Genomic DNA, 26,303 nt, shown 5'->3' on the forward strand with positions numbered 1-26,303 from the left:
AAAACAGAAAATGTGATTCTAGTCCGAGGTAACAATTTACACCAGCATAGTTCCTATCTTTGAAAATCTGCTATGGTGCATGCTGTTCCAATATGTTATACTGGCTAGTGAACAGGTGCCATGCATCTTTTTTTTAAATCCTCATTAATTGTACACCCTCTGCCTCTTAAGTCCTACAGGGAGGCCAGGCAAAAAGAACACTGTTGGCTCAGTAGTCTGACACCCAGCAGGGTACTGGGTCAAGCCATTTGATTATAGATTAGAAAGCCAGAAGGGACCACTGAGGTCATTTAGTTTGACCTGTATAATACAGGCCATAGAACTTCTTTAAATTTAATTCCTGTTTTGAACTAGAGCGTACCTTTTTAAAAAAATATCCAACCTTGATTTTAAAAATTGCCAGCGATGATGAATCCATCACTACACTGGTTAGATGTTCCACTGGTTAATTATCCTCACTGTTAAGGATATGCCATTCAAATTGAGGTCCCCTGTGATCAGGTTTTTTTCCTACACATTATAGATAGGCACGTGAGGAGGCGGTCATTCTATTCTCTAGCGTGATTTGGTGATCTACAGCAGAAACCAGCTGGTACCCCATGAATATTGTAAATTAGAGCTATGTTGTAACAAGGTTTCAGACAGCTGTGTTGTCATGGGTTGCCTAAATTGACTTGTTTGTAGGTCAGCGGTTTACAAATTGTCTAATACGGCAGACTTATTCTGCAATTTTAAATATTCACAACAGTGGTAATTCAGAAAACCAACTCTCCTCTTATCTTTGTGCTCTCCCAGTCCTGGGCCATCTGTGCACTGAGTGACCTCTGGTGTAAGCTAGAGCAGTGCTACTCAAAGTGGTGGTCCGCGGACGGGTGCTGTTCCGGGAGCCATCGGCACATGGTTGGGGGGGGGGGGAGGGGGAGGAATTGCCGGTCCCCCACATCACAGCACTGAGCTAGAGGAGCCTAAAGGCTGACTTTTCCATATGCTGTTTGGTCTGCCAATGGCCCCAGAGGGGCTGGCAAGTAACTAGGGATTCCTGGGTCAGAAGGACACCCTGTGTACTGGAGTGGGGTTGCAGAGGAGTCAGTATGCCGTTGCTGCACCATCAGAATACACCCTGTATTAGCTATGGTGATTCTCAGGGCTGCTTAGCACTGGTAGTGATGTGCAAAGTAGTCCTAGAGCAACGCAGGGGCCATTTATTCAGAGACTCTTGTCCATGTGTCCTTGTGCTGGGTTCTGTGCCTCAGTCTCGGTTTCTTGGCATGGTAATGTAGAATTAAGTCTTGGGGTTTAAAGCACTTGTAACTTTGGGAACTGCTGTGATTGCTGAGTGGCTCTATACTACTTTTATCTTGGCAGATGAAACTTCTCCCACTTGTATTCTACTTTTCTGCGTTTGTGAGTCTTGACTGGAATCTAGCCTTATGTGAATTTAAAGTAATCTTTTTTGTCAAGATTTGGCTATGCTTCTCCCTGCTACTGGTGTTTGGTGTGAAAGAGGACAGTGAAGTGTGAAAATACAAAGATTACAGTCTTGTTGTTCAGGCCTAGAAAGAGTCCCTACATACAGCTTGCTTAGAATATTGTATATTCTTTGCCCCTTTTATTTTTGCTATTATGGAGAAAAACAAAATCTGCAGCTTATCTAGACATAAATTTGTATTTAAAGCTGGTTCGCCTCAGAGTTGTTCCTGTAAAGCTGTATGATTCCACTGCCTGCATCAGTATGTATCTCAGGATTGGTAACTTCGATGACCTTCAAGTACTCTGTTACTTGTCTATGTGCGTTCCAGTGGAAATAGTGTGAGTTGTGCTCTTTATCTGAAGTTGTGACTCGTTAACACTGAGTTTGAAAAATGGCTGTGTGGTTTTTAACAATAAAAACAAGCCATTTTTCTCCTACTAGCTGGATTGCCTCCAATTTTTGCAAATAATTCTAAGTGGGTGTGTAGGGTGTGGGGTTTTTGTTTGTTTTTTTTCTTTTTTATAAGAGAGGCTGGCATTTCTCTCTCTAGTTCAAGCGTGATTAGTTTGGCCTTCTATCTTCATTTCTTAGGGAAAAGTTCTTTGTAGTCTCAGGTATGCTCTGTGGCCCAAATAATTTTTTGTGTATATCATTTTGAGGTGAATTTGACAATTATATGAGGTAGTTGGCTTGGGAGCAAAGAGGGAGAACTGCTTTTTGAAAATACAGTGTAGTGGTTCCCAACCTTTTGAAATCCCCTTTGCAGAAGAGTTGTGGATGGACTTCCTGCCATGTCTCTTGCCGTGTACTAACTTGGCTTCTGCCATCTATTCTTTTTTCTTTCCATTTTTCTCTCTATATTTATCCTCCTTCTGTCCACTAGTTTTCTTCTTATTGATTCTTTCTCTTCTGAGTACTCTTTTCCATTCCTCACCCCTTCTCCACCCCCACCTCTAACATTATTACATGTTGCTCAGGGCAGGTGTTGGTGGGGCGTGGATGTATGCTTTAATGGCTGAGTCATGTACATGAGCGCTGTGTTTGGGGCTGCCTTAAAGCAAGAGGAACAATGGATGACTTTGAAGAAGTTGCTTATTACTTTGTCTGCAGACATGACAGCATGTTCACATTTGAGACACTGGGAGAGCAGGACCGATCCAGGTTCATGTAGCCTTTCTGCTCCCACTACTCCTCTCAACTGTCCCCAACCTCCTGGTCTAGTCTGACAATGCTTAGTCCCCCTCACTAGTCTACCCTCCCTCTGTTTGGAAAACACTGGTTCGGTGGGTTGTGGGTGTTGGCCCTTGATGTTTTAAAGCTGTTTTATCCAAGAAACTTCAGATTGGGTTTATTAATCTGTCTTTGAGGTGAAGTGCATGGGATTATATTTGAGGAGTGGGGAGTTTTATTTTAGAGGCTGTTGAATTGAAATATAACCTAGAGGGGAGAGGGTGAGATCGAGTGGACTGACCAAGAGAGGGTTGGTAACCAGAAACCACTGAGTTCTATTCCAGTGTTCTCTTGCAATGTTAGACAGTATGAAAAATAAAATACATAAAATAAAAATCTATTGTTCACCTAGCTCTAGCTGAAAGGTCACGTTCTATGCCACGGAAACTCTCACTTTTGTAGAACTGCTCAAGGAAACTTTATTTTTTCCTTGTGAAATTTTAACTAACACTTTCTTCCCCTCTGTTTTCATTTAAAAATAAATTGTTTTCTTGAGGGGAGGAAGGGGAAGATAGAAAACCTTTCAACCAGCTAAACATGTCTGCTTTCTATGGTACCTATATGGCTAAGAAACTTCCTTCCCTCCAAGCTGTGTCCTCGTTAAATGATCAGCTAAAGCCCTAGTTGAGCTTCAGCCATACGCTTGAGTCTCTTCCTATTCAGTCAGCGTAATGCTTAAATGTGCTTAAACATGTGCTTAAATGTAAGCTTATGCTTAGGATCTTTATAGAATTGGGGCCTATGGTAACTGGAGGGCTATTATATTGCACATGTTTTCTTTTTCTTTCGTTTACCTGACTCTGTCATCACCCCAGATGGGAGTCCACACATTTCCTGAGTTAAACATTACAGTATTTGAATTTAAATAAAATTTGAATCAAGAGACGAAATGGATCAAAACAGTGTCTAAATGTGTTTCTTGGAGACAAACTTCTGAAAGCAGCAGTAAGAGGAGTTAAACGTAAATTACGGAAGTCAGAACAAAATACATAGCTGGTATTGGGGGTTTCCGGCACAAAGGAGATTCAGAGTTGTACCAGTCCACTGCTGTCTCTTTCTCCACACCTTTCCCCGTTCTACTGGCTTTTCTCAGTCTGTCTCCTCCAACACTTCCAAAGTCCATTTAAAGTTAGTGTCTTTCCACTGACAACAGTGGGCTTTGCATCAGGCCTATGGTGATAACAAGTCCTTTGTTCTCTCCAAAGCCACCTGCTTTCTGATCCCTAGGCCTTGCATCAGCTCTGTCCATGCAACTTGGATGGGGAAAGGATTCCTTATTCCCCGTGTCCTTTGTAGTTGGTTGACCAAAGTATAAATTACTTATACAGAAGTTAGCGTTGTAGCCATGTCGATCCCAGGATGTTAGAGAGACAAGGTAGATGACATATCTTTTATTGGACAAAATTCTGTTTAGTGAGAGACAAGCTTTTGAGCCACACAGAGCAGCTCTTTACATATGTTTCATGTCTGTTATCTGTCACTCTTGTAAAAAGTGACTCTTGAATTTGAACAATACATATAACAATTCATTAATTATTAGGGTCCAGATTTATGGAGATGGTTTTACTTTAGTAAGCACTTTAACTTCTTTTTATGCACAGGCTTTTACCTAGGACATAGGGACTAAATCTTAAATGAAGAGCGCAGTTGAAAATGTAGTATATTATTATCCTTTTATATAAAAGGACCAGATCCTCTTCTAAAACAAAATAATGGCTTGATATTTGTCTTCCACTGGTTTAGCAATCGGCACTTTGCTAAATCCTTTCTGTGACACAACTTAACACTGAATGTGGACAGGGCAGTTAGTGTGTTTTAAAAATATGGTTGGCTGTGGTTAACTAGAGGATCATTCATGTTCTTACACATGTCCCTCCCCACAAGAAAGGGCAAAATCATATTGGTAACAGTATGTTAAAATTTTAGTTATGCAGTTTCCCAGACTAGATAAGGCCAAAGGGTTCCATGAATGTTTCTAGGAATGTTGTTGTTCAAACCAAAAATCATCATTATATGCTGAAATATTTGCAAATATTCTCCAGAATTGGAGCTCTCTCAGTAAGAGATGCTGCATAAGTGCTTTCCATGCTCCACTACTCCCACTCAGTAAGTTATCTTTTGAGTTGTAATAGCAACACCTTTTTAGTTAAACATATGCTCTTTTTTTCTCTCCTCCTCTTCTCCCCACCCAGATCGAATTCAGTTGCCCAGGAATATGATTGAAAACAGCATGTTTGAGGAAGAACCTGATGTGGTTGACTTGGCAAAGGAGCCTTGCTTGCATCCATTAGAGCCTGATGAAGTGGAGTATGAGCCAAGAAGTTCACGACTACTGGTGCGTGGCCTTGGAGAAAATGAAATGGATGAGGATGAAGAGGATTATGAATCGTCAGCGAAATTGCTGGGCATGTCTTTCATGAACAGAAGCACAGGTCTCCGTAATAATGCAGCTGGCTATAGACAGAGCTCAGATGGATCATGCTCAGTGCCCTCTTTAAGGACCATGGTGGTTTGTGCAGTTGTTCTTGTGATTGCAGTTTCAGTAATAATGGTGATCTACCTTCTTCCCAAATGTACCTTTACCAAAGAAGGCTGCCATAAAAAGAACCATACAATGGAACTGATATATCCTCTAGCAACTAATGGAAAGAGATTTCCGTGGGCAAAAACTAGGCTTCCCAGTAATGTTATACCACTACACTATGATCTTGTCTTACAGCCAAACCTAACAACTACAAAGTTTGCAGGTTCTGTTCAGATAACTGTTAATGTAATTCAGGTCACTTGGAATATCATACTTCATAGCTCAGGACTTAATATCACCAAGGCAACACTGAGTTCAGCAGGTTGGAATCAGGCAAAACCAGTTGTAGTCCTGGAATATCCAATACGTGATCAGATTGCAGTTGTGGCCCCTGATGCTCTACTTGTTGGACAGAACTACACCCTCAGTATAGACTATTCATCTAATTTATCAGATACCTATTATGGGTTTTACAAAGTCTCCTACAAGGATGAACATGCTGAGAAAAGGTAGGCTTATGAATAACTCTTCTCATCCCTGTATTTCTAGGTTGTTTTGTATGTACTCATGTCATAAATATAAAGGGAAGGGTAAACACCTTTAAATCCCTCCTGGCCAGAGGAAAAACCCTTTCACCTGTAAAGGGTTAAGAAGCTAAGACAACCTTTCTGGCACCTGACCAAAATGACCAATGAGGAGACAAGATACTTTCAAAGCTGGCGGGTGGGGTGGACAAAGGGCTCTGTCTGTTTTTTGCCAGGAACAGAAAAGGAATGGAGTCTTAGGACTTAGTAAGTAATCTAGTTAGATATGTGTTGGATTCTGTTTTGTTTAAATGGCTGGTAAAATAGTTGTGCTGAATGGAATGTATATTCCTGGTTTTGTGTCTTTTTGTAACTTAAGGTTTTGCCTAGAGGGATTCTCTGTTTTGAATCTGATTACCCTGTAAGGTATTTACCATTCTGATTTTACAGAGGTGATTCTTTTACTTTTTCTTCAATTAAAATTCTTCTTTTAAGAACCTGATTGTTTTTCGTTGTTCTTAAGATCCAAGGGTTTGGGTCTGTGTTCACCTATGCAAATTGGTGAGGATTTTTATCAAGCCTTCCCCAGGAAAGGATAGGGTTTGGGGAGGATTTTGGGGGAAAGATGTTTCCAAGCGGGCTCTTTCCCTGTTATATGTTTGTTAGATGCTTGGTGGTGGCAGCAATAAAGTCCAAGGGCAAAAGGTAAAATAGTTTGTACCTTGGGGAAGTTTTAACCTAAGCTGGTAAAAATAAGCTTAGGGGGTTTTCATGCAGGTCCCCACATCTGTACCCTAGAGTTCAGAGTGGGGAAGGAACCTTGACAACTCATTTGCACTTGATTCATTAATTAAAAATGATGATGGGGGAAGGGGAGCAATGACTTGGATGTGTGGTTTTTCTCACTCAGCACCTGGGCCCTGAAGTATATAGCAAAGGAGTTCTTCAGGAGTCAGTCGCTAACAGAAAATCTGTCTGAAAATGAGCAGGGTTTTTGCTTTATGTAAAAAAAGTTCCTTAGGAAATACAACTTTCCCTCTGTTTTTAATATTAATTCTTCATGTTGATAGCAATTTACACAAAGATCAGGTGCAGCGGGGGAGAGTAAAGCAGAAGTTTTCCATGATTAGAATCAACACTGCTTCAAGAATGTCTTGCATAGGTTGGTTCATTATAGTGCAGACAGTCCTTCAGTTCAGTTCTGTTACCCGGCTTGTAGATAGATATCCTGTTAGGTTGTATTAATTTAGGTCCTTTCCTGGCTTTCTCTCAAATATGTTTTTTGTGGTGGTGGTGTTAATGAGTCACTACTGCAGAGTGATTGATACTCTTAATCATGAATGTTGTTGATGGGGAATTTGTCCAAAAGACCACTTGGTCTACTTCTTAGTAAGTCAGTAGACAATCACAAAGGTTGTACTAAGCACCTTCCTTCTGGTCTCCTTAGAAGTAGGTAAGTAATAAAGGTTTGATATTTTTCTCCATAGGTAGCCAGGTTGTTATAGCCTTACTCACATAAAATAGTACCCGACTCCTTGAGCAGTCTCATTGATTTCAGTGGGGCTACTTGAGGAGTAAATTAATATTGCAGTGTGGCACAAGCTGACCAATAATCTTTTGCTGCCTGCACCTCTTAATTAATGATAAATAAATCCAGACTTAAAATTAAGTCTAATCCATTTTAAAAAGAAAACCAGCTAGTGTAAAGATTATTTATTTTTAGTAGAAAAGCAAGAGAGCTGCATAGTGGAAAGATGTTTTGCTGAGCTTTCGCTATTTAAAAAAAAATCTTGTTTACTTAACTAGATGATGCAGTTGATCTCCCTGCCTCTTCCCATAACACACTAACAATGATAAATTTTAAAAGGCAAAACACATTAAAAAATGTCAAAGTAAATGCTTTTTGATGTCACTTAAAATTAACCTGTAGAACTTATCACCATCAGGATATCATTAAGGCAAATAGCTTAATATAGACAAGAAAAGGGTTGTATACATCTTGTCATTTTAGAAGAACTTCTGCTGCTATAAAAACTGGGGTACACTTGCAATTTATAGACTGCAACAGTACATGCATTGATCACCATCTAATAGGAAGAGTCCTCAAGTAACACAGAGTCCTCCAGTCCCCAAATGATATGTTCTGTTGTGGAACTGGGCACATCACAGTGGGTTTATGACTTTTTTCTTTCTAAAGCACCTGGCTTTTGAAGACAGAGGTCTGGTCTAGATACCATTGGTTTGTTCCAGTTTGGCTGTGTCTGGCTGGCCAATTTTTTCAACGGTCAAAACAAGTTCCATATTTTCCTACTCGGAAAGAAATCTTATCCATAAACATCAAGGAGAGGATATTCATACGCATATGGTGAAACTCCCTCTCTGGAGGTTACCTGGTGACAGATATTTTTCCCAGTGTTGTAGCCAGCTGTTGATCTTTCTTCCTTATTCTTTTGGCTTTGAATTAAAATAACAAAGATTTGTTATCAATAGCATTCTCATGCTAGTGAGCCAAAGATCACTATAATCTGAGTTGTCCATCACATCAAAATGTCATACCTGAAAGATTAAATAAAATACACTGCCACAAGAAGAAGCTGAGAACACAGGCATTACAAGGCAATATATGAAATGAAATAAAATAACTGCAGTCAGAGCTTAGAAGGCAAAATTCATTTATGCCAATAATTGTGGGCAATGGGTTCCATTTTGCTTTCATTTTCTATTAGGTTCCCTTTCCAAAAAGCCTCCCTTCATTCTCTACATTTAATTTACTTCATCATTATCGTTTTTAAAAATGCAGGCTTTTGAGGGGTGAAACTGACCTGTGTTAGTGTGTGAATGATAAATTAGCTCTCTACATTCAGATGCTGTGTTTATCAGGCTGACATCAAAGAAAATAAACCATTTCCTGATCTCTTGAGAGGGAAGGAGATAGAATTTTCTTCCCTCACCCCCTGTTGGCATTTTCTTCCTGTTGAGGATGAGGGGATAGGGTAAGTTGTCTGTTGAAACATTACCATGCATTCAAAAACATGAGTCAGACCCTGAAAAATCTTATTTTATTTTTGAACCCCATATATTCTGGGTTATTTTTTTTCTTTTGTTTTTGAGATCTGGGTTTCATGTCTTTCAAGCTTTATTCCACAGCCATGAGAGCGAGAAACCTACTTTAAAAAAAAAAAAAAAGCTGAAATTCTCACATAAACGTATGACTCCAGGAGCAGGGGCTTTCAGAAGAAGGCCAGATAACACAAGTCTTATGTTTAAAATCTCAGCAGTTCTTAATCCTACAGTTTTTCTGTTGAACTAAACAAGAAGAGCCAAACTCTGAAAGCACTTCTCACAAGATTGTGCAGTGTCTTAATGGCAATCAACCTACACGCTTTAAGAAACTGATACAAGTAGGTGTGTCAGTAAGAGATTTAAGTTAATGGACAATAAAATGTAGTGACTTTCCAAGGCTTGTCTGTCTGGGTCAGAAGAAGGTTCAGAGAGGCAGCTTTGGAAAAGGTCACCACTCCTGCACAGACGGTTGCTAGTGCCAAAGAAGTTATGGGGGGCAATATAGCTGTAAGAGGAAACAGATGTGTGCCTGGAGGAACAGGAAGGAGCCAGTGGGTAGACTTGGAAAGAGCCACAAGATTGAATCAGAATGTGACCCTTTTTTTAGAAAGGACTCTGCAGCTCTTCCACTTTCTGGGTGAACAGCCTGATGATAGCTACTACTGTACCTTCATGTTGTCACAGCATAGCTGTGGGATTTAGGAAAGTGTGTAAATTGCTATCAGTAGAAGGTGTGATGTCCGTGTTGGGGACATGCTTTCTCGACCACTCTGAAAGATCGAAAGGAAGATAGAAAGAAAAAAGTATTTTGGTGCCATGTTTGGAAGATGTGTTGCAGTCTCCTATTTGCTAGTCTCCACCAACATTTATTGGGCCTGGCGAAACAAAGATTCTAGTCAAATGGAATTGAACAGGATTCCCTCCCTGCCTCTGTTTATGTGTTAACTTTGTAGTGTAGATGAGCTCTTTAAGTCAGCTTAACTACATCTCTCAGAGCTGTGAAAAATTTCACACCTTGTGCAATGTCATTAAGCTGACCTAAGATCTGGTGTAGATGCTGCTTGGTCAATGGAAGAATACTTTTGTCAACCTAGCTCAGCGTTTCTCAAATATAGCCACCAGGGGGTTTCTCTGTGGTCACAAGAGCCTCCTGGGTGGTGATGGGGGGGCAACGCATCAGTCCCTCACTTCCTGTTGCTCCTGGATGTGCTGCCCTGCACCACTTCTGAAGACAGGTGGGGCATGATACTGAAGGAGCAAGGTGGGTTCTCTACCTGTGAGGGTTGGTGGGGTTTTGGCTTCAGCCCTGGAGTGGTTGGGACTTAGGGAGCCTGGCTTCAACCCAGGGCTCCAGCCACCAATATCCAGCTCTGGTTGCAGGGTTTCAGGCACTGACCCCAGCTTTGGTCACATGGCCCTGACCTTCGGTCATGGGGCTTCAGGCTCTAACCCCAACAGTGCGGTGACTGGCTGTGGTTCCTGGCGCTGATCCCGGGCTGTATGGTGCCGACCCTCAACCCAGGTGGCGGGTGCCTGCCCTGGTTGCTGACCCTTGGCTCTGGTGGGTGCTGGCCCTGGGCACCAGTCCTGGGTGCAGATCTCCAGCCCTGGTTGTGTGGCAATGGGAGCTGACCCTGGGCTCTGGCGGGTGCAGGCCCTGGATGCTGACCTTCAGCCCTAGCTGTCTGGCAGCAGGCTTCTGCCCCTAGCCCCAGCCATGTGGCAGCAGGTGCTGGCCCCAGTCACTGACCTCTGGCCATGTGGCAGCAGGCACTGATCCCTGGCCCTGAGCACAAATCCCCAGTCCTGTAACGCAGCAACTGGTGCTGAGCCACTGGGCTCCAGTAGGTGCTGGCCCAGGGTGTTGACCCTCAGCCCCGACACACAGTGGCAGGGTCTCCCATCCATCCCCCCTGGCCTCCGCTGTCTCCCCAAGCCCTACATCCATCCTCCATGGCCCCTGCTGCTCCCCATCCCTCCATCCAAGTCTTAATTTGCCAGGACTACTTGTGAAAAGTGATATTAACACAGATACAAGTATCACTTTTCTTAGCATTATTTTTATTATCTAGTCCACAAACAATCCCTACATAAATAAATTACAATGATTTGGACATGTATACGTGCATATTTATTAGGGCTGTCGATCAATTGTAGTTAACTCACGTGATTAATCGCAGTTAATTTTTTTGAGTTAATCACAGTTTTAATCACACTATTAAACAAAAGAATTCCAATTGACATTTATTAAATATTTTTGGATGTTCTACGTTTTCAAATATATTGACTCCAATTACAACACAGAATATGAAGTGTACAGTGCTCACTTTATATTTTTTATTACAAATATTTTCACTGTAAAAATTAAACAAAAGAAACAGTATTTTTCAATTCACCTCATACAAGTACTGAAGTGCAATCTCTTTATCGTGAAAGTGCAATTTACAAATTTAGATTTTTGTTTTCTTTTGTTACATAACTGCACTCAAAAACAAGAGTGTAAAACTTTAGAGCCTACAGGTCCACTCAGTCCTACTTCTTGTTCAGCCAACTGCTAAGACAAACAAGTTTGTTTACATTTACAGGAGATAATACTGCCTGCTTCTTATTTACAATGTCACCTGAAAGTGAGAATAGGCTTTCGTGTGGCACTTTTGTAGCAGGCATTGCAAAGTATTTATGTGCCAGGTATGCTAAACAATGGTATGCTCCTTCATGCTTCGGCCACCATTCCAGAGGACATGCTGATGATACTAGTTTTTTAAAAAAAAAAATGCATTAATTAAATTTGTGACTGATCTCCTTGTGGGGCTGAGAATTGTATGCCTCCTGCTCTGTTTTACCCTCATTCTGCCATATATTTCATGTTATAGTAATCTTGGAGGATGACCCAGCACATGTTGTTCATTTTAATAATGCTTTCACTGCAGATTTGACAAAACGCAAAGAAGGTACCAATATGAGATTTCTAAGGATAGATATGGCATTCCACTCAAGGTTTGAGTCTGAAGTGCCTTCCAAAATCTGAGAGGGACGAGTGTAGAGAGCATGCTTTCAGATGTCTTAAAAGAGCAATGCTCCGATGTGGCAACTACAGAACCTGAAACACCAAAAAAGAAAATCAACCTTCTGCTGGTGATATCTGATTCAGATATGAAAATGAACATGCGTCAGTCTGCACTGGTTTGGATTGTTATCGAGCAGAACACTTCATCAGCATGGACTTGTCCTCTGGAATGGTGGTTGAAGCATGAAGGGACATATGAATCTTTAGCACATCTGGCACATAAATATCTTGCGACGCCAGCTATAACAGTGCCATGCGAATGCCTGTTCTCAATTTCAGGTGCCATAGTAAACAAGAAATGGGCAGCATTATCTTCTGCAAATGTAAACAAACTTGTTTATCTGAGCGATTGCCTGAACAAGAAGTAGGACTGAGTGGATTTGTAGGCTCTAAAGTTTTACATTGTTTTATTTTTGAATGCAGGTTTTTTGTACATAATTCTACATTTGTAAGTTCAACTTTCATGATAAAGAGATTCCCATTACAAGTACTGCAGTGCACAATTGAAAAATATTATTTTTTACAGTGAAAATATTTGTAATAAAAATTAAATATAAAGTGAGCACTATACATTTTTGTATTCTGTGTTGTAATTGAAATGAATATATTTGAAAATATAGAAGACATCCAAAATATTTAAATAAATGGTATTCTATTGTTTAACAGCATGATTAATCACGATTAATTTTTTTAATCGATTGACAGCCCTAATATTTATTTTTCTTAAAGTTAATTAAGTATTTTAGGAAAAAAATGTCAAGGCAGCCACCAGCAACAGTTGGTGGCTGCACTGAGTCAAAATTTGTTGAGAACCTCTGTGCTGTCACCTCTTAGAAAGCTGGATTTACTATTGCAATGGAAGAAAACCTTCCGTCAACTTAGTGTCTGCACTAAAGTAGTTTGTGTAACTGTAGCATTTCTAGTGTAGACGTACCCAAAGACATTGACTGGGCCAGCAGTTGTCCACAAGTCAGTGACAGGGAGGGGAACAATTAGATAGGACCTGGAAGTGGCTTTTCCTGCCTGGTTGAAAGTTATGGATGGACAGAAGCAGTCAGTCACCCTGTCTGCCAGTGGGGCATGAAGTTTATTCCCATTGTTAGACACTTCAAAATAGAAGTGCCGGTACATGTTTCTTACTCTTCTTTTGGGCTATGTACTCTTAGGGATATATGAGCTTTTCAGTACTTGGTTGTTGGGACAATTGTTTACTGATAATGTGCCCTGTATTTCAATCTAATCTGTTTATAGTTTGATGCATTAGCCAAACTGTATCTTCTGACTGCATTATGCTAGAAAGAACATTGAATAAAAATTACATTGAAAAATCTTCTGAGACTTAAACTGATGACAGGCCTTTCTTAAAAGTGTGCTTATTCTATCCTGACAAATCATGGCTACCTCTCTGTTCCCAGCTTCTCCCAATAAAACTTCATTCCATTCCAATCCTCAAAGTAACCATTCTTAATTTATTAAAGAATGGTAATACCAACTCTTATATTTTTTTAACGTGTCTTTTCTTTCCATTAGATGGCTTGCAGCAACTCAGTTTGAGCCTCTGGCTGCAAGGTCTGCTTTTCCATGCTTCGATGAACCAGCATTTAAAGCCACTTTTCTAATTAAGATCAAGAGAGATGAACAGCACTCCACTCTGTCAAATATGCCAAAGGTACAGTTATGCTCTTCTAATGCACGAATATTAGAGGATGGATGTGTGTCTTTTAGGTGCTCTGTATTAAAAGTACTCTGAATCACTTTGTTAATTTGTGTCACAAGAGAGCATAGATGACCCAGACAGGGGTCTGTGCAAGACACCATACAAACGTGTAATGAAAAGGCTGACTTGCTCCAAAGACCTTACACATTTAGATTTAGAGTGTATCCCAGATCAAATAACTGTTTAGTGTACTACATGGTACAGGATGTACTATAGGAATGTTGAATGGCTACAGCCAGCAGTTGGACTGAACTGGCATGGGACTGTATATCTACATGCACTTCGGTTGTTGCACCACTCTCTGTCGAACTTAAGATTCTTCTTCGAGGTTTGGTCCATGTGGATCCCATTTATGGTGTGCATGAGCACAAGATGGAAATCTTCTGTTCTGCAGCCTCCATTGGGACAGTGCCTGCACCTTACATGTCCTTGTCCTTGTGCTCCCCAACACAATCGCATATAGACAGTGATGAGCTGCCAAAATCTTAACAATGGGTTCCCTCCTCACCCCACGAGGGGGTCGTTGCCCACCCCCGCCACCCCGGGACTCCTGCCCCATCCAACCCCCTCCCCTGTCCCTTGACTGCCCCCAGAACCGGGCAGGAGGGTCTTGTGGGCCACCGTAGTGGGTGCCCACCTCACCCCTAAGAGTCAGAGGCACCTGCCGGGGGGGGTGAGATGGGGAGTCCCAGCAGTGCTTACCTGGGGCAGCTCCCAGGAAGCATCCAGCAGGTCCCTCTGGCTCTTAGGGGTGGGGGAACATAGCTAGGGGGGGAGCAGCTACTCCCCCCCTACTGATCACATCAAAAGTGGCGCCTTAGGCGCTGACTCCGTGGGTGCTCTGGGGCTGGAGCAGGGCTGCACGTTCAGGGGAGGAGGAGGAGCGTAGGTGAGTCGGGGGTGGGGTGGGGAGCTACTGGTTGGTGCTCTGCACCCACCAAATTTTCCCCTGGGGTGCTCCAAGGCTGGAGCACCCATGGAGTCGGTTGTTGCGGAACAACCGGTTGTAAAAGGGCTTCTAAATTTAACAACCGGCTCTAGCGAACCAGTGGGAAATGGCTCCAGCTCACCACTGCGTATAGAGCAGAGCATCCCCAACTGTCTTTCGGTTCCCAGTTATTGCCTGCGGCAGCGAGGTAAAACTTGGCAGTGTTTGCTTGCTACCTCCTAGCAGCCATCCACCAGCTTGGTTTGTAAATATTAGATAAATTAGCATAGTGATGAATTTCTGCCCTGTTGGCAGTCTAGTTGGTTTTGTTTAAAATCTTCCCTTTCTTTAGATTACTACTTGGTGCCAAGGCACCTTGCCACCTAATGGCTGAGCCTAAACTCCTTCTCTTTGCTGTTCACTCATTCTTTCCAGAATCTAGCAGAGGTCCTGATGCAGAAGTTCTTCCCACCACTCTTCCTAGGAATTCCTCAAGCACAGTGTCCCTTAGATTTAACCTCCAGAACTCCTAACTCTCTCTTCCACCCCACCCACAGCATCCTGACATCCTGGGTAGACTTCTCCTTATACCTTCTCAGCTATTCTGGGACCCTTATATACCCTCTAGGTGCTCCTCTGCCTCTTGCTCTACCTATAAGTGATCTAGATCCACTAGATGCCAGTTAGGTCCGTTGCTAGATCCCTTGATGAAGTAGACATCACAAGAGAATAAGAATATGAGTAGGGTCAGATGCTCAGGAGGAAGAATCAGAAGATGATTCCTTCCAAGATCCCCAGGAGACTCCTCTTAACCCTTTTCAGCTGAATAATCCTGAAGATCTGTCTTCCTTCTCTCTGGACGACATGGTGACATCCCCGCCAATATCACATTCTGATGACTTCAAGCCCTTTCAGGAATTGTTGGGAACGATAGCAGACACTCAGGACACTGAATTATCTATAAGGGAGAAAGCACATATGTTATGTGATACTACCCATTCTGATTTCCCAGGCAGATTGGCAATGCGAATAAATGAAAGCATCCAAGAGCCTGTAAAATACCGATAGCAGGTTCAAGCCTTTATTTCCAACATCAAAATGAGCAGAGAAAGATACCAAGTCACTCCAAAAGGATTTAATGACTCCTAACTCCCTCATGGTATCTGCAGTAAAGGAGAGATCCAAGCAGATAGGACCACACTCCTAAGAACAAAAAGCCCAAGAGTTTGATCTCTTAAGTAGAAAGGCCTACTTTCTGGCATCTTCTTCAAGGGCAAACAGCCGCTATAAAACCCTGTTTGCTAAATATGACTACCTAGCCTGTGACAAGATCTCATTCATTGATGAGCTCCCCAGAAAGGAGGGCTGATCTCTAATAAGATAGTTAGGAACACCCATAATCTGTGTGTCACTAAACCTCTGACTGCTGGAAGCTGGGACTGGACAACGGGATGAATCCACTCAATAATTACCATGTTCTGTTCGATCTCTCTGAAGCATCTGGCACCACTCCTGTCTTCAGACACTGTACTGGGCTAGATGGCCCAGTGGGCCATTGGCCACACTGGGTCAGACCATTATGTTCTGAAGTGGAAGAATTTTTCCATCTGGGCTTCATAACAAGATCTCAATCCATTACAAGCTTCTATTCCCAAGTGTGTAGATCATAGCCTACAGTTCAAGATATCAGGCTCACCATCAGCTCTGTGAGGGTCCATTTAGCAGTCATTTCAACTTGTCACCTTCCTGTTAAAAAACTTTTTTATATTGTGTTCTCTCATCCCATTGTTTCAAAATTTCTAAAAGCACTGTTTCATGCACCCTGAATCGTCTCCTATCCTGGGACCTTAATGTAGTTCTTACGGGCCTCATGGAAAGCATATCCAAGTCCTTACTTCACCAACCTAGTCAAAACAATCTTCCTAGTGGCTATCCCCTCAGCCTGGAGAGTTAGTGAGATTCGAGCACTAACAGTAGGATGACTTCTCTTGCCTCCCCAGGGTTAAGGTGGTGCTGAGTCCCCACCTTAAATTCCTACCAAGATGGTGTCTGATTTATCATTTAATCCAAACCAACAGCCTCGCTATCTTCTTCCCCAAATCACACTCAGACTTAGGAGAAACCAAGTTCCATACATTAGATGTTTCCAGTGACCTTCATTTAGACCAAACAAAGCCATTCAGTTGACCCCCTTTATCTGTGGTACTGGAAAAGGCTGCAAGAAATCAGGCCATTTCTTCCTAGGGATTATCCAAGTGGACCCCGATGCATTACAATGTTACGAAATAGAAGATATGCCCATTCCCACAGGCATCTGGGCCCACTCAACTAGAGCCCAGGCAACCTCTTCAGCATATCTAAAATATTCCTATGCCTGAGAGATGCTGGGCAGCCATTTGGTGCTCAGCCCCCTACTTTTACCAAACATTGTGCCCTGGGTTTGGCAACTAGATTAGATGGCAAATTTATATGCTGCTTCTCTTCTCCTGAGCTCCCTAGATTAGTCAGCAACTGCTCCTCCTCCTGGCTCCTCTGTTCCCAGATTGGTTCCCTCCATCTGCCCTTGCACTACCACCCTAGCTTGTCTCTTTCACTGTGGTACTTCTGCCAAGCTGTAATTAGTCCTTTCTCCCCCCCCCCCCACCATTCCCAATTTTGGGGGGGGGAGAGGAGGGGGCTGTTTCCTTTTTTTTTTTTTTTTAGGGACAATTGAATTAAGCAGACACCTCCTATTACTCCCCCTGCCATCCCTTATTTAAAATCAGCGGTGCACCAATTGCTCCCTGCACCTTGCCACCTGGAATGTGCAGTTTGCTAACCTCTAAAAACAGCATTTTCCAGGTTCCTTTTCACTCAATATGAAAAAGGTGTTAATGAGAATTGGGTAGTAAAGTCCCTCACTTAGCACTGAGAATCCACTTTGAGGGCATGACAAAAGAAATAAAGTAAGTAAAATAATCAATTCACTAATGAAATTGTCATCTAAAAAAGAACTATTCACTCATCATTCATGTTAGATTGGCTCCTTGTAATTTGAAATATAATACTTTTTGATTTCTGAACTGAATAATGGTTATGTTTCTGAATATGCGATTTATATTAGTTGATTCTGAATTTTACGTTCTGTCAAGAATACTTGCCATCTTGTGCATATGCATTACAAAAGTCTTTTAGTTATACAGTCCCATACGATTTCTTAAATGTACAGTACGTTACATTTAGTACGACAGGTTCAGTGACTTTTCACTCTGATTTTGTAAGGACATCTATGCAGGCTCCCTATAAGGAGCTCCAAGTCTTGTATACTAACTTATTGCCAAGGAAAGTAGTATCTTTATTAACTTAGATTTGACAATTTGGGCCCAGATCCTACCAACACTTGAGCACATGTTGAACTTCAAGTCCATCAGATTTCTCAGGATTTAGGGATCATGGTGGATAACCAACTGAACATAGCTACAGCATTACATTGGGAGCTCTAGAGGACTAAAGTGAATCTTGGCTGCATAAACTGTGGAATGTTAAATAGGAGCAGAAGATTGGCATTCTCTGTGTATAGCACTAGTGAGACTGGAATACTGTGTCCAGTTCTAATGTCTAAACTCTTACAATTTTTTGACATCTTTTTGTTAGCTATAAGGATGATTGGAGGCCTCTGGGAAAACCCAAGTTAAGTCTCTCATCATAAAGAAGCTCAAGCATTTAATGTATCCACAGGAAGGTTAAAAGGTGACTTGATCAAGTCTATAAATAGTACCTACATGGGGAGAAGGTTTCAGAGAAGAGTACTCTTTCAACTAGCTGATGAAGGCATAACAAGATTTAATGGCTGCAAGATGAAGCTAAACAAATTGAGGTTGGAAATAAAGTGTAAACTTGTATGTGAGGGCATTTAGCCATTGAAACAACTTACCAAGGGGATATGGTAAATTCTCCATCACTTGATGTCTTTAAGGTAAAACTGGATTGTCTCAGAAAGACACATTCTAATTCAACCAGAAGTTGTGGGCTTGGTACAGGAATTATTGGGTGAAAATATGTGGTCTCTGTAATGTAGATTATACTAGAGGGTCATAATGGTACCTTCAGGCTTAAAATTTATGAGACTCAGGCTGAAAGTTGATGTGTTTTCAGAATCAGGGCCAAGTTTTCTTGCCTGACAAACAGGGAATACATTATTTCAACGATGTTGTTCCTTCTCTTCCACCCCCCCCCCCCATGAACTATACAGTTTCATTCAGTCAGCTATGCAGCCTAATGTAGGCACTATGCAGAGGATAAGGCAGATAACTAAATTTTATGGCTACAAAAGCTGCCTAAAATAACAGATATATCCCCAAACCTTCACTGTTCTATGTTGTCAGTTAATCTGTAGTATGCTGTGTACTTTTCTTATAGGATTTTCATAAACTCTGTCTGGCATGCAAAGTAGACCTGGAAAATGTTAGCTTCATCATAAGTACATTTTGTTACATTATGAGCAACTTGCCTATGTATATATCTTGGGGTTTTACATGGCCACTAGTATCTTAGCACCTTAAAACACAGTCAAACCTCCGGGAATGGAGGTTGTTCGTAACTCTGAACAAAGAGTTACGGTGGTTGTTTTGCAAGTTTAGAATTGAACATTGACTTAAAACAGCTTTGAAACTTTACTATGCAGAAGAAAAATGCTGCTTTTAACCATCTTATTTAAATGAATCAAGTTTCCCTACCTGGTCAAATCTTTTTTTAAACTTTCCCTTTTACTTTTTAGTAGCTTGTTTAACACAGTACAGTACAAACAGTACTGTACTGTATTTGTTGTTGTTTTTTCCTGCTGCTGCCTGATTGTATACTTCTGGTTCCAAATGAGGTTTCTGGTTGACCAGTCAGCTCATAACTCTGAGGTTCTACTGTAATAAAATGGTCAAACTTACTTATAATTGCCATTGTGCACTCTAGGCGTAACTTCTTTATATGGTCTCCAAGCCCTTTATCTGATAGTTTTTTTTTTTTTTTCCCAATTGGCCTCAGTAGTAACATTATCTTCTTTTTCTTTTTTAAATCTGCAGAATGTAACCATCCCTGTGGCAGCTGGAATAGTTCAAGATGAATTCTTTGTGAGTTTGAAGATGAGTACTTACTTGGTAGCGTTCATTGTTGCAAATCTGAAGAATATCAGTAAGGAAACTAATAGGACTCTGGTATGTTTCCGTTGTACTTTTAACCTCTACACATACACGAGTAGCTCTCTGGGATGTTTTCCTGCTTACTCTGTGCCTATCACCTATTATAAGAGTGTCTAGCAAATGATCTTATGCTGTGGACTGGATTGATTCCAGAGCGGTGGCCTGCTTGTGTTGCCAGAACTTGACAGCAGGCTCCTGGCTGCAGAAAGTCTGCCCAGAGCAAGGGTATAGTGGTGCAAGCCACTTGCACAGCTCACAGTGCTGGGGGATTCAGAGCTGATGCCAAAAGTAGGATGGGCTTGTCTGTGAAGGAGCAGTGCCAAGCCAGCCAGAAGGGATATGGATTCAGTACCTGTCCTGCGCAGGCTCCATTGGCAGAGTTCTAGTGACGCCCCAGCTGGAATGTTAACCTGTCTACCACCAGCGGAGTCACGGCAGGTGACAATAGTGCTGTCCTGCCCCCCCTCTCCCAAATGGCTACTTCTCTCCCACATCACTGCACATGAGAGCAGGGGACAGCAGAAGCACTCTCCTGTACCCAAAAAAGGGAGTTGGGCTCTATATCTATGTTACCTAGAGCCAACTATCCAAACTAGTCTATGCTCCAAGTAGGACAGACTCGGGCCAGAATTTTAAGTCCATATGTAGGTGCCTGAATATTTCTGCCCTGACTTTTGAAAAGTGCTGAGCACCTGGCAACTGCTCTTGACTTCATTTAATCTTTGGTGGCATTGCTTCAGGGATATGACCTGCTGGGTTGGTGGGAAGCTGTATACTTGAGAATGACGAGAAGGAAGATACTTAGGAGGGATCTTGCAGTATTTAGTCATACAAGGGGTGTGGGAGCTTCACATGAGTAACAATTTGGGAATCAGACCCTGTCACTAGCAGGAGCTGTCCCTTTGTGGTGAAATGGAAAACATTAGTACTTGTCTAGAAGGAGCCAAAGAGTAGCTTTGTTAACGAAGCTGCAAGAGGGAAAGGAAGCCCTGATCAGATATACTGCTAAGAAATGTTATCTTGATATAACTTGTTCTAAACCAATATATAGAGTAAAATTGTGGATTTTTATCAGACTTCCCTTCTTGCATGGGCAAATAGTTGTAATTAGAGATAAATAGGCTAGGCTCTGTGGTCCAGTTTGGAGGAGCTTTATTTTTCTTTTGGTTGCTTGTACTGGGGAGAAATTGCCCAATCCCAGGCACAAATGCTGAGCTTAGATTTTGAATGGAAACTAAAGGGGGTAGAATTTGTGCATTCCCACAGTCAAGTCATCGGAGTGGAACACAGCATCTCAGCAGCTGGAATAGCAGCTGCTACCTCTCCACACCTACTGTACTGGGTGGGGAGGGATTGGAGCAACTGGATCTACCTAGACAAGATTTCTGTGGCCTCTCCCCAATAATCCCCTTGGTTCTAGCTGCTATGGAGCTGATGCAGTGAGATCCTCAGGCTCACAAGATATATGGAATCTCTGTTTTGCCCTCTCCACCTCATCCAGTTTACCCCAGCTCCAGGTTTAAATGGTGCGAGGAACAGTAACTCCTGGGAGAATTGCATTCTTAGAGTTGTCATCAACAAATGCATAACGTATGCATCCGGACTCAAACTAGCATTACGCACATTCAGATGCATTTGGGGGATAAATGTACCTCAAACAGTTTCAAGTGATGATGAATAAAAAGTGACAACAATCGCCAAACATTTTGATATCAAATGCTTGTGATTTTTATATACATTTCCTTAAAACTAGCCAGGGAATTACCCCTATCCACTTAGTTTTTTGCCTACCAGTTCCCTCTCTTGCTGTTTGTGATTGCATCCCATGAAATATTTTCTTGCTTCTCATTTATTTTTATTATTTATTTTATTTATTATGCCAGGTATCTATATATGCCATGCCACAGAAGCTAGGCCAAGTTGAGCATGCCCTAGACACAGCAGTGAAGCTCCTGGAGTTTTATCGGAAGTATTTTCATATAGAGTATCCTCTTCAAAAATTAGGTAAAGCATTTTCATCTATCTTTTTTTAAAAAAATATATAAATAAATATATAATAATTTTCTAATAAGTAGCAGTTTTTTTCCATACTTCAGAGGGTTTTTCAAAATAAAAATAATTTAAGAATAAAAAACCCTCCAAAACCTGACTTTAAAAAAAATATTAAAATTTAATAGCTGTTTAACTGGGCTTGTATGAGTGTGTGGGAAATGGGTCCCAGGCTCAAGAAGTTTGTAAACCTTTGGTGTAAGAAAGGCCAATTCAGTGTGCCCTCTGGAGAAGTTTTGCTGTACATTTTAACACTATATGCTCAGATAGGGACATAGAGAATTCTCAGTATGAGTGACATATCTACCTGACACAAACCTGCAAAACTATTTCTCTGTACGTAATTGCTCTTTAAATCAATGGGATGACTTGTTTACTTACAGCTAGCATGTAGTGTTTGCAGCATTGGTGGCTAAATAGTGAAGTTTGGTAGATCTAGATTGTGGTAAAGCAGGTAGATCTGAAGTGCAGCATTACTGTAACTTGTGACTGTCTGGTTCATTTATTTATTTCCCCTCACTCCCCAGATTTGGTAGCTATTCCTGATTTCCAGGCAGGTGCTATGGAAAACTGGGGTTTAATCACCTTTAGAGAGACAACACTCCTTTATGACATTAAAACCTCTTCAGCAATGGATAAAAAGCTGGTAACTGCAGTGATAGCTCATGAGCTGGCTCATCAGGTACTGGATTAAAATGCTATATTTTAACAATGCAGTCTTCTCTCATTCTAACACTTCCCCTTCCCTATTACACTTGCTAAGCATATGCACTGCACCGGGTATAGAACTTGTGGGTATTTTGCTCTTGGTGTAGCAGGAAACTGGAAGTTACTGGACCTCTGGGTCGTAATCTCTTTCCTAGCTTGTTTGTGGGGAAGCACAACTAAATGTTGCCCTGTACATAGGGTTTGTGGCAAAACCACAATGTAGCCCTTCATAAAGTGTCTTTTCTTGGTTGGATTATACGTTTGTTATAATCTTGAAATTTGACTGATTTTTCTCACATCTTGCACAATTAAAAACTGTTTGTTTTTTGCCCCCCCTCACCCCCCCCCAGTGGTTTGGTAATTTAGTAACTATGGAATGGTGGAATGATCTTTGGCTGAATGAAGGATTTGCCACTTTTATGGAATACTATGCCATGGAAAGAACTTTCCCAGAACTGCAGACTGTGAGTACTTCATCTAAATCTGAAGTTTTCTCCCATCAGTGAGGTTTCTTTTTAATGCTGACATAAAATTTTTTTTTTACCTCCATTTCACGAGGTTTAGGTGATGAAAATCTGACATAAATTGCACTCTAAATCGTTCCAAGGGCACTCACTGATAAGATTACAAATAATATGGAATCTTAATCACTGTTTAAATAAAATTGTGTGGGCTAAATTTTCAAAAGTGGCCTACAAATTTGCACATGCACTCCTTTACGTGTGACCTCCTTTGAAACAGATAAATTGATGTTTTCTTCATAGGCACAAAATAATGGGCAAAACTTTTTTGCTTTGTTTAATCAGTGATCTAGTGTTTAACACTGAATCATGCTTTGCATGAGTGTGTATTTTAACCTACTGTGCAAGTTACGTGTTGTATACTTCTAAATCTCATTTAGAATCTTGTGGTTGTAACTTTTCAGTCAAACAAGTTGCTTTAAAAAAAAATTAAATTGCTGCTTTGAAGCCTAAAATTTCACCACTTGGTGGTGCCAAAAATGTTTTATCAAACTCCTCCCGCATGCACACTTAAAGAAAATAGTATCTAAATCTTCACAAAAAATGTATATTGGCCCCAGAGCAACTTGACTATTTTATTCATTGATCTTTCTTTATTTTTCTTATCAGGAGTGCTCTAAGGCCTCAATCCTGCACTCATAAACACATTAGCAGACCTCTGCACCCAGACAAAGCCCCACTGAAATAAAAAAGGGCAAAATATCTGCCATCTCACTGTTGGATAGTAGTAGGTCAGACTCTTAAGTGTAGGAGGTAGAGGTACTCTGGTAATATTCAGTGCGTTTATTTAAAGTTGCTGCATGTAAATCTAGAATGTAATAAAGATTTCAGGTTCTGGTGCCAAGAAGATCAGGTTTAATGTTCAGTGTGCATATTCCTAACAAGTCATTCTATAGTCCAGTGACTTCACTGTAATTTTTTTAGACTATAATTATTGTGGAATCACTTCTTCAGCCTCATTAGTTCATTCATTTGGAGGAAGGATTATATAAACCATTGCCAGTCCAACCTGTGTTAGACAATGTATTAGCTAAAACACTTCAGTATTTCTGAAGATATTCATTCCTATGGCAGGTGATTATGGTTAGATTATTATACATCATCATACTGTGGGTGTGCAGGCTGCTTTATAGCTGCAAATAACAGACACTGGTTCCTGTACCAACAAATTTACAGTATATGGCCCTGAACCTGCAAAAGGATCTGCCTACACCAAACCTTTGGCTCTGTAGAGTCCGATTGACCTGAATGTGTATGTGCCTTGATTCTGTGTTTGGCAGCATAATCAAGTTACAAATTATGCCAATTACAGACTCTCTACAAAATCCTACCTCTGTTGAAAGCCAAGGGTTTTAACTGTTGCTGAATATCTGCTGTTATGCTGTGAAGAGAGGCTGGTTGTTGTGGAGAGACTGGGTCTTTGGACACTTTATTCTTGTAGGCTGTGGAATTGTGCATGGTACCTCTCTTCGTGGCAATGCAGATACAGGTTTACAAGTGTGTCCATTAGTAAGCTTCTGCTGCTATGGGAGGAAGAGAGCTGATGGTTCCACAGTGCACTAAACAATGATAATCTAGGTAGAGGAGACTGACTGACTGGTTTGCTGTCTCCAGTGAGAGAAGAAAAGAGAGTCTGAGCCTCAAAATGGAGAGGGTCAGATGACTAGGCTACATGCCAAGTAAATAGGACAGCAGGGAGAAGGAATGCTTAACTTATCTATTCCAGGCTCTGCGTTCCAGTTCTGAATTATGGTGAATTTGGCATAATCCTTTATTGTTCTAACTTCTCACGTGGGCAAAAACTCCTATTTCTCTTCTAGGATGAAGAATTCCTGAAACTACGATTCAAGACAATGATGAAAGACTCCTTAAACGCCTCACGTCCAATCTCCTCTGCTGTCCAATCTTCAGAGCAGATTGAAGAAATGTTCGATGCACTTTCCTATATCAAGGTAACCTCAGAAGAGGCTAGCAAAATCACTCTGTCTCGTGTGTTTTGTATATATCTCTTTTCCAAAATCATCTTCTTTTGGGAAATAACAAATTAAGTCAGGAACTTTTTCTTTAATCATCCTTGTGGGTAAATGCAAGTTAGGCTGCTCATAAGATGCCAGTTTTTTTACTTGGCCTCCAGTATTTTTATCTCAAGAGAAAACTGTACATTTCATGAGAGGTTTTCTGTGTTTTAATACTGATTAAATTATTCTCCTATGAGTAGGCATTTGATCCCATTCAGTATACTAACATACGTGCCCAGTGTCATGTTACACCAGTGTAGCTGGCTCTGTGCCTCTCTTTTCCCACCCCAACCTTCATGACTTTACCTGTCAACCCCCACCGCATCCCCCTGCCCTCCAGGGACTTAGGTGTGGCAGTGGGTGCATGGAGTCCACTGGTACTCTGGTGATCTCTAGATCCTGGAATTACTCCTTAAGGGCAATTGTAGCTGGATGAAAATTAGGGCAGACCTGAGACTGCTGTAAATTGTGACTGGACCTAGGATCAGGATTGGACTCAGCACTAGTAGGATGTAAAAGTGGCATATAATCACCCTTTTCTCCTCCTATTTCAATTGTGTGTTGAGCAGAACTCAGCTGCACCCAAGAATCTGTCTATTTTTCCATAGGAAAAGATTTCATTCACATCTCTATTGTTTGTGTCCCTCACTTTTCTCGTCCATATTTTCTGTAGACACTTCCAGTTTACTACAACACAAAAATATACCCAAATATTGACACCATCACGTCTTAAACACATATTTAAATTTGCTAAACCTATTTTTGCTTTCAGCTCTGTGTTTGTATTCCACACTAACTTAAAAGCAAGACCGATTATTTTCCTTGTTAACATTTGACTTTGACCTTTTCATCATCTATCCCCCCAAAAAGCACAAAGGAGTGTGAGGGTAGGGGGAAACTAGTACCTAATGAAAGACTTTTTTTATTTTTCTTTTTAAATAGATACAGAGCTTAAAATCCAACACTTCTCATCCCAACACCCTGGGGACATCTGAGATGCCAATTGCAGCATTATAATGGAAGCAGCTTGCCATAACGAAGCCTCTGCATTTCCATTGGTGCTCCACTCTCTAAAGTGGAAGCACAAGAGCATGTCACTTTCAAGCTGCCTTGCCTGTGAGGCTCTGATTGCCATCTGTCCCTAGGATGTGTGATGACAGGAGCTTTGCACTGCCAAATAGGATCTGAATGTTGTCTTGGGCCTCCAGATGATTATTGTACACCTTCTTAATAAAGAGATTACTTTTAAGGGGCTACTGGGAAATCAATAGCAAGGCTAAGAATTGCAGGTGATCCAATCTTTCACTCAGAA

The 26,303-nt window shown here is 41.2% G+C and overlaps 1 protein-coding gene across 1 annotated transcript in view; it reads left to right on the forward strand.

The window, feature by feature from the left end:
• Positions 1 to 26,303, forward strand: part of LNPEP (leucyl and cystinyl aminopeptidase) — a 108,589-nt gene that overhangs the window by 51,679 nt on the left and 30,607 nt on the right. The window contains exons 2-8 of the mRNA XM_048850563.2: positions 4,894 to 5,734; positions 13,410 to 13,548; positions 19,579 to 19,710; positions 21,579 to 21,699; positions 22,272 to 22,426; positions 22,803 to 22,916; positions 24,794 to 24,925. Coding sequence (XP_048706520.1) covers positions 4,894 to 5,734; positions 13,410 to 13,548; positions 19,579 to 19,710; positions 21,579 to 21,699; positions 22,272 to 22,426; positions 22,803 to 22,916; positions 24,794 to 24,925 — 1,634 coding nt within the window. The remainder of the gene's footprint in view (positions 1 to 4,893; positions 5,735 to 13,409; positions 13,549 to 19,578; positions 19,711 to 21,578; positions 21,700 to 22,271; positions 22,427 to 22,802; positions 22,917 to 24,793; positions 24,926 to 26,303) is intronic.

The sequence above is a fragment of the Caretta caretta genome, chromosome 5, assembly GCF_965140235.1.
Source record: "Caretta caretta isolate rCarCar2 chromosome 5, rCarCar1.hap1, whole genome shotgun sequence".
Lineage (NCBI taxonomy): Eukaryota > Metazoa > Chordata > Testudines > Cheloniidae > Caretta > Caretta caretta.